The sequence below is a fragment of the Bombus pyrosoma genome, linkage group LG4, assembly GCF_014825855.1.
Source record: "Bombus pyrosoma isolate SC7728 linkage group LG4, ASM1482585v1, whole genome shotgun sequence".
Lineage (NCBI taxonomy): Eukaryota > Metazoa > Arthropoda > Insecta > Hymenoptera > Apidae > Bombus > Bombus pyrosoma.
The window spans coordinates 9,388,867-9,401,082 of NC_057773.1; the positions used below are offsets into that span (position 1 = coordinate 9,388,867).

The 12,216-nt window shown below is 31.9% G+C and overlaps 1 protein-coding gene across 3 annotated transcripts; it reads left to right on the forward strand.

Annotated features, from left to right (window-relative positions):
• The first annotated feature begins 46 nt into the window (after positions 1-46).
• LOC122566919 (NAD-dependent protein deacetylase sirtuin-1) lies at positions 47-8,695 on the forward strand. Of its 3 annotated transcripts, none has more exons than XM_043724863.1 (10): positions 47-166; positions 1,015-1,296; positions 2,033-2,165; positions 2,284-2,518; positions 2,625-2,840; positions 2,930-3,137; positions 3,261-3,419; positions 3,932-4,208; positions 4,302-5,146; positions 5,262-8,695. In XM_043724863.1, exons 2-10 carry the CDS (start codon positions 1,149-1,151, stop codon positions 5,735-5,737), a joined length of 2,697 nt encoding a protein of 898 aa, XP_043580798.1. In that variant the 5' UTR covers positions 47-166; positions 1,015-1,148; the 3' UTR covers positions 5,738-8,695. The 3 variants fall into 3 exon arrangements, with proteins under 3 accessions (XP_043580798.1, XP_043580800.1, XP_043580801.1); XM_043724865.1 differs by lacking the exon at positions 47-166 and adding an exon at positions 401-842; XM_043724866.1 differs by lacking the exon at positions 47-166 and having other exon boundaries at positions 1,154-1,732.
• The last annotated feature ends 3,521 nt before the right edge of the window (positions 8,696-12,216 follow it).

Consider the following 12,216-nt stretch of genomic DNA (forward strand, 5'->3'; position numbering starts at 1 on the left):
TCCGCACGTTTCTTCATAAAATTAGTTTAAACCGCGTACTCTGAATATGTCGAGAATCATTTTCTGTAGGTCAAATGAAGTGATTAGAGATACCTATCGTAAAATATTACATATTTTTAGAAAGAGAGAGAAAAGAAGAGAGTGGAATAACAATAAAAAATTGTTGGTATGTACCAAGCAAATATTTATGTAAAATACCTAAATATGAATAGAAGAAAAGAACGATATTCATATTGTCTTCCTTTCTTTTATTTCATTATCTTTATTTTTTCTTAACATAACAACACATTATGTATAACTAACTTGTTGTAATTATAATTATAATATAGATAATAAGTTCAGGAATTTAAAACAACAACCGTAAACGTTATATAAATTATTTATTGTTATATATACTGAGATTTTAATTTAATCGCTTATTTGTAATAAAATTATTTCTTGACAATCCTATTTTAAATAACCCTGTCATACACATCAAACGTCATAAAAAATATTATTTGACGTATCCACGTTACGTGTAGAAAAATTAAAATAACCTTAAAATGTAGAAACATAAAAATTATGTGAAAAATATATAATTAAAGTCTCGTTGGTATATGTGTGCGCATCACTTACGCTAAAAAACATCTGAACTATCAGTCGTCGATAATTGAAAATATAAGTGGTTGTAGAAATCTATTTAGATAATAACAATAAATAGACATTTAGATACAGAGTAATATAAAGAAGAATATATATATAAATAACTAAAAAGAATATATATATAACTTGATATGCTTACGATATAAAATAAAACATAATTTTATTAAACTCTAACATACTTTGTTCCGACGACATACAATGTAAGTACTTAAATACGCGTATAAGTTATCAAATGAAAATTAGAAAGTTCTTAATTAGAGTCGAAATTGAAAGCAAGTTGATTGAATTTGGTCGGAATCGGAATAACGTAAAACAAGCATATCGATCCCTGTTTCTTCTTTCTGATACTTTTCTACTTCTATTTCTATGTAGATAGATATCAGCAATGTCGTGTTCTGTAAACCGAGCGAAAAAGTGGAGGGGAAAGGCATTAAAGACACAGGCGACCTCTGTTGTGGGAATGGTTGTGGGCGCGCATCAAACTATGCATTGCATTGCTGTTGAAAATGGCGTCAGGCTCGGAGGTGCCAGAATATTCGTCCCCAGCAAAACGACGAAAAGTTGACGGCATCGGTTACAACGGCGTCAGTTGCGTGAAACCTGATTTCCAAGATTGTCAGACGTCGCATGATACCCCCAATGAAGATCTCGAAGGTATTTTGATAAAAATATGGTCGATTCATTAATGAAATTTGCAAGATTGCAAGATGGCGGTTAAGAAGGCGTCCGCTTTTCTTCCGTGGTTATCGGTTCATTCGTAGTTGACTGAAGACAAGAGCCGCCATGACAGTTTCTATGTATGTCGCATATCTAACTTCGTAGTTCATTTTTCATTTTATCCAGTATATTATTGCGATGTTACTAAATTTTTATTTTGTAATCCAATAAAATTATTTGTTAATTAACTTGTTTCGAACTGCTCCCCCAACACATTCTTTATAGAATTAATCGTAAGTGAAAATTCACTCGGTGAAAATAGAAAAACTAGTATCAGCGCGATATAAAGGTGTGTGCATAGTAAGATGTATTCGACGAACGTTCACAGATGGCATGATAGACGATTTCATTATACACGATCCATGAACGATAGGTAGGTACGCGCTTTTCTATCCGATTTAACGGCATCCCGCCAATTTTTGAATATTTTCAAAATGATTTATTACCAATATATTTCTATTTTCACTTGGATAAATACATCTATTTCTACATTATTACGTTCGATAAATCGAGGAAATATGAAAAAGTTGATTTTGTGTGTTTTACTTTTTCTATAACCGTAATTAATGCAGGAAAATAGAAAATTAAAGGAAATAATAAGGAAAAAAGAAAATTGTGTTTTAATATCTTATTGCTTATGTAATAAAGAAATACATAGTTAATGCTTTTACAGAAACATATGGTGGAGATAGTGGATTCAATGAATTAAGCGACGAGTCAAAATCAGCATCTATTTCACCAGATGCTACAAACTTAATGACAACTCCATCACGAATTGACTCAACTAGTGACGACACTGGTTGTCCGTAAGTTTCATTTATACATATATCATCCATTCTTTATTTACTTTGCTGTAATTAATTCTTGAATTTTTACAAATCACAGCGAAAAGTAAATTACCTCTCCCTCTATGTAACATTCCAGAATTGACACAGCAGATGAAAAGGATGAAGTATCATCAACAGTTTCAAATTTATCTGATTTATCAGGACTCTCTGATTTTTCTGGTGAGGGTGATATTAATCATCAATGGAGAAATGCATCTTCGTGGGTTCAGAAGCAAATGTTAATAGGTGCTGATCCTCGAGATCTTTTACATCATCTTCTCATGGATTCTACACAAATTCCAGAGCAGGTCGATGACCTGACTCTTTGGAAGGTGTGTAAAAGGAAACTATCTAATGTTATCTAATATAATATATTGTACGTTGAAAATTTTAATATCCGTTTCTTATTACCCAATATTTTATTTGGATGTATTTCAGATTATAATAAATATGATGTCAGAACCACCACGTCGACAAAAATTGAAACATATAAATACTTTAACAGATGTTGTTAGATTGATACGTAATAGTAATAGAATAATAGTTCTAACTGGAGCAGGAGTAAGCGTTAGTTGTGGAATTCCTGATTTTAGAAGTAGAGACGGTATTTACTCGAGATTGGCACAAGATTTTCCAGATTTACCAGATCCACAGGTGATGCAACTATAAAATATGTTCTTTGATTTATCAATTTTGTTTAGAAATTTCCTTTCTTCTACATTAATCGTCATTTGTTCCATTAGGCAATGTTTGACATTAATTATTTTGGTCAAGACCCAAGACCATTTTACAAGTTTGCACGAGAAATATATCCTGGACAATTTAAACCTAGTCCTTGTCATAGGTTCATAAAAATGCTTGACAAACAGCAGAAACTTTTAAGAAATTACTCGCAAAATATCGATACGTTGGAGCAAGTGGCAGGCATCGTAAATGTTATCGAATGTCATGGTGAGTGACGTATATATGTATATACACGTACATATACATACACACGCACATATTTACACATACTTACAATAAAAAATTTGTTTCTCATTTTGGAATTAAATCGATTTTTTTACGATATTCAAGGTTCTTTTGCTACTGCATCGTGTACAAGGTGTAAATATCAAGTGAAAGCTGATGACATTAGAGAAGACATATTTTCCCAGAGGATACCATTGTGTCCAAAATGTCGAGTTAACACTTTGCCTCCCATTTCGGAGACTAATCTTAACGAAAATTATAAAGGTAATTATAAATATTAGACACTCTGATAACATTGACTGATGTTGTTATGTGATCTATGGTCATTTTGTAGTCTTTTATTGCTAATTTCTCTGTGGTGTGGAAAATTAGCTACCTAGTGATAGTTTTTGCTATTAGTCTTTCCTGTAGCGCGTCGCGAGTCGGTGGCCATGAGAGAACATTATCTACTCTTAACGGAATACGTCTTCGCTAAATGATGTTGCCATTTACTCTGATCTACGCATAAGTTGATACATCAATTGTAACTACGAGTAAAACCTTGGCTTGTTTATAAGCATATAAGGTAAACTTTTAAAAGTTGCATCAAGTTACCCGTGCGTGCTGTTTAGCCAGATTTGCGGGGTACAGTTTACGATACGCCGTTCAAACGTTTCTCAAACTAAAAAGATACGATCTGTGTTTACGATCGAGTAAAACACACAGCGCAATCTGCTACGGCTAACGGAAATGTTAGTAACAGGATAATTTTCATTATAAATTTTTATAATTTACAGATTTAGTGACACAGGGTATAATGAAACCAGACATTGTTTTCTTTGGCGAAGGACTTCCGGATGCTTTTCACGATGCGATGGCCAAAGATAAAGATGAATGTGATCTTTTAATTGTAATCGGATCGTCATTGAAGGTCCGACCAGTAGCATTAATACCTTCCTCCATTCCGTCTCATGTTCCACAAATTCTCATTAATCGTGAATCGTTGCCACATCTAAAGTTTGATGTTGAACTCTTAGGAGATGGCGACATTATTATAAATCAACTCTGCCATTTGTAAGTAACAAATATCAGCGATTATGTATGTATATGTATATATATATGCAAAGAGGAATGTTATATCATATATATATCTTTACATTTTTAAAGAATGGAGAATAACTACAAAGAAGTATGCTGGAACGATACAATCCTTAAAGAAGCAACACAACTTTTGCCGATGCGTCACTTACCAGATGACACTTGGGAGCAAAGCCAAGATACTACGTCAAACACTGTGTTGTCTCGAGATAGTATGGAGACTGATTTTAAATTGCACGACTCATGTTCTATTGAAAGCCAAGACAGTCTAATGGTTCATGATAATGTCGTAGAGCAATATGTGGAAAATATGAATGCGCGCGTTTCTCCCTTCTGCAATGACCACACGAATAGTATGGAAGACAAGTTCAACCTTTTGGAGGAAAGTCCAAAGAGAAGATTAGGCGAGTCAAGTGTGGAAAGTAGTCCAAAAAGAATGAATTTTGGCAGCAATTGCATGTTAGATTTTAACTTGTGCTCCTCGAAGACAGAGAATACTTCAGAGAGTTCGATCGATTATAAATTTCATACTGTTTCTGTAGAATCTACGTCGAAGGATATCGGGAAAATTTACAGTTTAGAAGAGTGTCAAGTATTTCCAAGGATAATAGAAATCTCCTCGGAAAGTACATTATTAGATTCTACCTTAAAGCCACATCATTGCATCGAAAATAGAGCGTCGTTAAAAATTAATAGCGATTACTCTACGATGGATCCTATTGAAATTGAAAAAATGAATTTTAAACCGAGACAAGCTTCTATCGATTCTGCATTAGACTCCGGTGTAGGTGATAGTTGTAACAGTGTAGACAGTCGAGAAGATAAAACTAACAAAGAAGAATTAAAAAATGGAAGATTGGATCGGCACTGTTGGCATTCTAAAGTACGAAAAAGTCTTGCCGTGAGATTACCAGGTATATATATTTCTTCCTTTTATAATTGTATGAAAATTACAATATATAGATAAAGACAATTTTTACATTATATGTAAAAATATAAGTTGTACGTTGCAACAATTTCTTTTTACAGAAAATTCCTATTATCAGTTGGCACCTGGAAAATATATATTTCCTGGAGCAGAAGTGTATTCAGATCCTGAAGAGTATGATCATTGTTCACTTTTCATAAATTCCGAAAGTTCAGATAGCGATAGTGATTCTTCATCCGTGGAAGAAGAAGAGGAGGATGAAGGAGAGGAGGAGGAAGAAGAAGATGAAGAAGATGAGGATGAGCGGAAAGAAGAACAAGTAGATGATGGTGATGATGAGGTGGGGGAAGTGGAGAAGCCAGATTTAAGAAAAGAAGACCACAAGGTAGTCGGAGCTAATAAGAAGAAAGATGAACGAAAAGAAATAGTGAAAGAATATGGGAAAGGAGAAACAAACGATAAAAGGGAGATGGATAAGGAAGGGGAGAAGGAGAAAAATCAACGAAAAGCAATGAAGAGGGAAGATGAAAGGAGAAGCATGAATAAGTTTCAAAACGAGAATATTTTAGAAGACTAAAGAAATGTAAGTTTGTTATTACTTGAGAATTAACACAGACGAGAGTGACAAATTGAAATTGAGAAAGAAAAAGAATAGTAATGCAGAAGCTGATATTTAGCGTGACTGAAGATATAAAATGAACAACAGCAAATTACTCGTACAGTTATGTACATTACTTAGGGTAAATTGTATCTAAGCAGTAACGTTTCAATTCTTATTATCTTCATCAAACTTCCTAGTCTGATGAAGCAAACAATAAATAGTTGGAGAAAAGTGCAATTTTTACCGCATTACATGTGTACAAGCGTAGTAAGTACACATACAAAAAGAAAAAAGAACGGGGATTTATAAATAAGACATATGTTTATCTTTCAATAAGATCTGTTAGTAATTTAGTACAGGCTGATTCTCTCGTTAGTTAACTCGATGATAGTAACGCCAATTATACCGTAAATCACATACTTTCGTTTTCGTTTTTCATGTATACATATTTTTGCGCGCGCGTACGCACAGAAACAGGGAGAAAGAGTTATTTCTGCCCCAGATGCTGACATAAGATTGATATCCCGCTTTTGATAACAGATGTAATCCGACATGGCGTTATCACTGCGGTGGCATTGCCTCTGTATTAATTAACGAAAGTATCACCCTGTAAAGTAGTTTAACGGTTTCTTTAAGTAAACAGTTTTACTATCAACTAGTCACAGGACATTGGAAAATACTGTGATTCCTTGTTTTGTATTTACATCAAAAACGTAGCGCAATGATTTAAATTCTTTTCCTTATTAAATAGTAAATTTCTTTACAAATATGTTTTTCAATATAAAAAGATCATCGATATTGATGATGCAACAAGATTTTCAAATGTCTTACAGTTTTTTGATTTTCGAAATATCCAAACTAAATATTTTCAGTGAATTTAATAATTTGCAAATAACTGACGGTTATACTACAGTAATTCGCATTGTTACACACACACGCACGCACACGCACAGATACACGATAAATCATTGCGATAATTTTTGAATAAGCAATTAAAAATTTGTAAAAAGCCTTTAGAAAATGCAAAAGAAAGGTTGTGCAAATATATCTATAAAACAGAAAGGCGAAAAGCTGCGGTTTTGCTAAATTGATTAAGAAAGTAAAACTATCCATGACTCACTCGCGATAGATACTATACTCTCTTTATATATATTCTAATATTCTTTCAACATTGTATATAATATTTGATATTATTTCTTCTATTTTTCTTTGTTTCTTTTGTTTTGTCGCATACTAACATTACAAGTTTGGGAACCAATATGTGAAAAGAATTTGATTCGGGGATATAATTCGTAAATGTTTTATGGAGACAAAAAATAGATAATAGATATTCTGAATATTGTGCAATTGTAGAAGGATAAAGAAGATCTAGAGCGTATTATGCGGTCTATTCTGGAGAAGGAAACAATGCGTACTATAAGTGTTTGAATGCATGCGATAAAACAATGCACATCAGTGTTTACTCATTGAAATAGAAATACGGACCGATGTAGCTGTAAAGAATGAATTCTCTTCAATTTGGAATATGTTACAAATATATGCATTGTTACATGTGCAAAATTAGTTTTCGTGAAAAATATTTAACTGGTCGTCTTAAAAGAAAGTTTAATAACAGACAATGAACAATTCCTTCTCTTAGTAAAAGGGAAACATAAGGGAAGAAAATTCCATGGTAAATTAGTATTTGCTTTAACATTTGAACTATTTCTACTTATTACTATCATTTCGCTCTTACGATTTATATTATTATAACATGCTATTATCATTAAACATTTTGCTATTGCATCTACTGCGGAACTATCATTAGCAATTATTTATGTTCTGTAAATTATTATGTAAGTTAAGGAAATCGAAAGAATATCGTGTGTTAGATGTTCGAGAACTATGTATTTTTAAATACTTTATTTGATAATGTTTACGAATATACGAACAAAAAGTATTAATTATGTCACAAGACTTGTAGAAAAGAGTACATCGATACGTTTGGAATAACATTGAATGAATGAATAATCGTATGCGTGTGTACACGCGCTTGTATGTATGTGTTGTATGTACAATTATAAAAAAATTTTCAAAAGCTACAGGAAGGTGCTCTGTATATTGTAAAATTTTAGCGTTGGAAAGTAAGAAGGAGAGAAAGAAAGAAAGAAAGGAAACCGGTTAATGATGAAGATGAATGCAGTCTAGAAATAGTTTTAAGTTTTAGCGATAAGTTTCTGATTAAATCCGAAGGCAAAATTAGTCCCAATGATGTCATACTGAATGTGTCTAGATTTGTTAGGTTTTGATTTTTTTTCATTGGAGCACGGGCGAATGTACAAAGCAATGTTGGATAGTTTTGGCATTGCGTGTTATTTTTATATGAAGAAAGAAATCAGTGAATGAGTATGAACGAGAGAAAGAGAATGAGTAACATAGAGAGAGATGATAGAATAATAACAGAATTAAAAGAGAAAAATAATGAGAGAAGAATAATATGCGACGATATCCGAGAAATTGGATGTAATGAATGTAAATTACTTCTGTTATATGGATTATGTGATTGTAGAAGCATGCGTGTATGTATAGGCACAATCGATGCCCTCTTGAAATGTATCGTCGCCATATTTATTAGAAAAGAACGAAATAATTATATGAAAATTTATTATACTTACTAGAGAGCAAAATAATTGTTCAAAAAAGCGTTATGCTTAAAGTCCAAGATACATGTATGTGCGTGTGTGGGTAGTTGGGCTCGCATATGCACATACGTGTGTATATAAGTGTATACATACTATATGTATACGAATATGTAAACGTGAATATGTGTGCGTGTAAATGAGAGGGAGAGGAAGAATGAGTGTATGTCCGTCACGAGTAGGAAACAAATGAGATTACTACACCACCAAGGATAATTCATGATTTGTTAAATACACTTTCAACATGTTGCATGAAGCTTTATTTTTTATTAGCGAAACATATAAGGATGTAACGGAGAAATTGTTGGAACATTGAACTTTGCAAAACATCTTGAATAATTCAAATGAGAGAATGTAGTCAGTTTTATAAAATTTATAGGATATATCTTCCGCTATGTACAAATAGCTTTATTTATCATTGTTTTCTAAATCAATACGCAAGAAGTATGAATTAGGAATTTTTTAAAGCCTCCACCATTTGTCTTTATTTATTTAAAATTCACATAAATAAATAAATATATAGTAGGTAGGTAAGTTGATAAAGAGTAAATAAATACATAATTAAAGAGGATATGATTAGGTAGATAAGTAGGTAGGCATGTAGGCAAATATTTTATAGATAGGTACACAAGCAAGTAAATAGATAGGGTAGGTAAAAAGCAGGCAGACAGGCAGGTACAGAACAGAGACGTATAAATAAAGAAAAAGTAAGATACATATACTATACATATACTGCACGCAGTATGCATACACTTTACGTGTACGCAAAATATGTTGAATGCACAAACGGTGTATATATGAATGTACGTATACACGTAAAATATGTATAGAAAATTAATTTTAATCGACACTACAAATTTTCCATAACTTTTTGAAATTTGATTCCTCTCTCTCTCTCTCTCTCTCTCTCTCTCTCTCTCTCTCTCTCTCTTTCTCTCTGTTAATCGACTAGAAGCGTGATTGCGCTGTATTTCTCTCGAGTAAATAATGTTGTTAATAGTATCATTTGTTTTGTTTTCGATGCATCATCAAAATTATGTTTATTAATTTATTAGTATTTATTTCTTTAGATTTTGGCCATTTAAAGGAAGGAGAAAATAAGTATAACAATAATAGGACAAATGTGGAGAAAAATGTGGTGCATTTACATATGATAATGCTGTTTAAATACGTCGCACGCTGTCGATTCAGAGAGAAACATCGCAAAGATTCGACAATCATGCCAATTTCTTTTTTTCCACGTACTGACTTTTTGTATAAATGTGTCGCGTGTAAATATTTATTATTTTTACTATATGATGAGAATAGTGAACCACAATCGTTTCGGCTGAACAATGAATTCTGCAATATGCTTTTTTCCCTTTCAAATTAAAATATGAGATCAAACCATCTACAATCATTGCTGCTACTATTGTTGTTTTTGCATCTATTCTGTTTATACATATGTCAGATTGATACAAACTAAAAAATGTTAACCAATTTTTCTGGAAATTATTCATCGTTTAGCCGGTACGAAAGAACGAGAGGTGCAAAAGCTTTGAATTTTTTTTATAATTTGTTATTTAATATAATGGATGTTATAGAAATGTTCTCTATATTTCAAACGTTATAAGTTTTCTGTTTCTTTGGTATTATTAACGTGTAAGCTTATCCTCTAAATTAAACACTTTTTTATGATAACAAAATGACTTGTTAATTTTTATACAATAATTTTATACCCTTAGCAATCAACCGATCTTGAATTGAATTTATTATCATTGTAAATTATCATCATCATCATTATTATCATTATTATTATTATATCACTATCATTAGTCTTCTTCTTCTCCTTCTTGTCATTGTATTGATTATTAAGAAAGAATAATAAAAATTTTAACCAGGAAATTGAAGCATACGTAAGGCGCGACGTAGAACATATCGAAGTTTGATCAAAGCTCACATGTTAAGTAAAAGAGGAATGAAAATAGCAATATTTGAAAGTCGAATAATTTTTTGTTTTACCAGACTAATTTCAAAGGATATTATTATTATTATTATTATATAATAATTGATTATAAAAAATGATTTTTCCTTCTACCGCATATGGTTGAACGTAGACGAGAAGAGTCGAGTGGTGCGTTAAAAGAATGAAATGTATGTAAAATTGAACTGCAGATCGATTAACAATTGGAGAATAATGAATATATACAGCAGACAGGGTTGATTCTAATTATTTGTTTGTTTGCTTATATTTGTTCGTTTATTCGTTTGTTTATTCATTTATTTATATATATATATATTTATTTATTTATTTTACTCATTTATTTACTTTATTGTTGTATATCATATAATAATTTTGTATCATATATTGCAATTATCATAAATCAAATTTGAAAATAGGCTTTAAATTATTATAACAATATATCTTAGACAATAATTGAAGCGCTCCCTGGAATTAATCGAGCCGAGAGCTCTCGCAACAATTTCCACGAGCTTTTATCGAAACGGGTAGGAAATCTTACACCTGTGTATGTAGGGTACCGTTTCAATTACGATATCGTCGCTATGTATATTGAACACTTGTTGAAATCCCCGTTAAGAAAGATTTTCAAATGTTCAATCAAAATGAACATTTCTTATTATGTATTATCGAGTGTTCAGCTAGTAGAATACTTATTACTCGTACTAGTTTCAGCCGAAACAGTGGATGACGTTTACTATTTACCTTCCATTTCCTATAGTTACGTTATATGTTATAATAACCATAATATAATAATAAACATTATTACCACCACAGCAATAATAGTATTATAATAGCACTGTTGCTAGGGACGCATAAAGTTATATTTACGTGACGACGGCCCCACTGCCTGCTTAATCAACGATATTCATTCATCAGAATAAGATTCGTTATACATAATATTTAATGTAGTATCATTACAGCATACATTAACTCGTATCAGCATATTTTTGTTCGCATTGTCTCTTTTTCCTTTTATTTTTCTCTTATGTTCGTTTTTTACGTGTACGGAAGGTCTTAATTGAACGATTGATTTCGCGACGTCATGTCTGTTGTGTATTGTTTCACCCAAGTAATTAATTTACGTTTCTCATTTATCCACTTTATTATCGTTCTTTCTTTCCTTTACATTTTCCCCCCTCTCTCCATATTCCTTTTTATTACATTTTAACATAAGTGTTCTCGCATGACCTTGATAATCAGCGATCGCTTACGGGCATAATGGGTCGCGAGTTTCACTTTAACAAAAAATTATAACGAAAAAAAAACGAGGAGGCTAAACGCGAAATGTAGCTATTATATGTATACACGTATGTATGTGTGCCGACAGTCTTGTGTAAAATTGTGTACAGAACAGGAGAACCTCTGATACGAGATCGTTGCCATCAATCGTACCAATGTTTTGCGGATTATATTATATTATATGATATTTTGTTTATTACTTTTCTTCCTTTTTGATACTCAGTGACAAATATATATAGTTGTATTTGAGGAAAAATAACAAGGAAGAGAAGATTGGATAAGAAAGAGAGAGAGAGAGAGAGAGAGAGAGAGAAACGATACAACGATTTAGCGAAGAGTAGTAGTAGAGAATAAAAGTAATAGGAAAAAAAGAAGAGAAAAGTAAAGTTATACCACATAGTGCTTAGAAATTGGAAACAAGTTCCCTCGTGTTTTGGTTCTTCCACTTCGGTTGTTTTCTTTGATTCCAAAATATATAATTACCCAACCAGTGATAAAAATAACTCGTTTTGATACGACAATAATAATGTTATTAT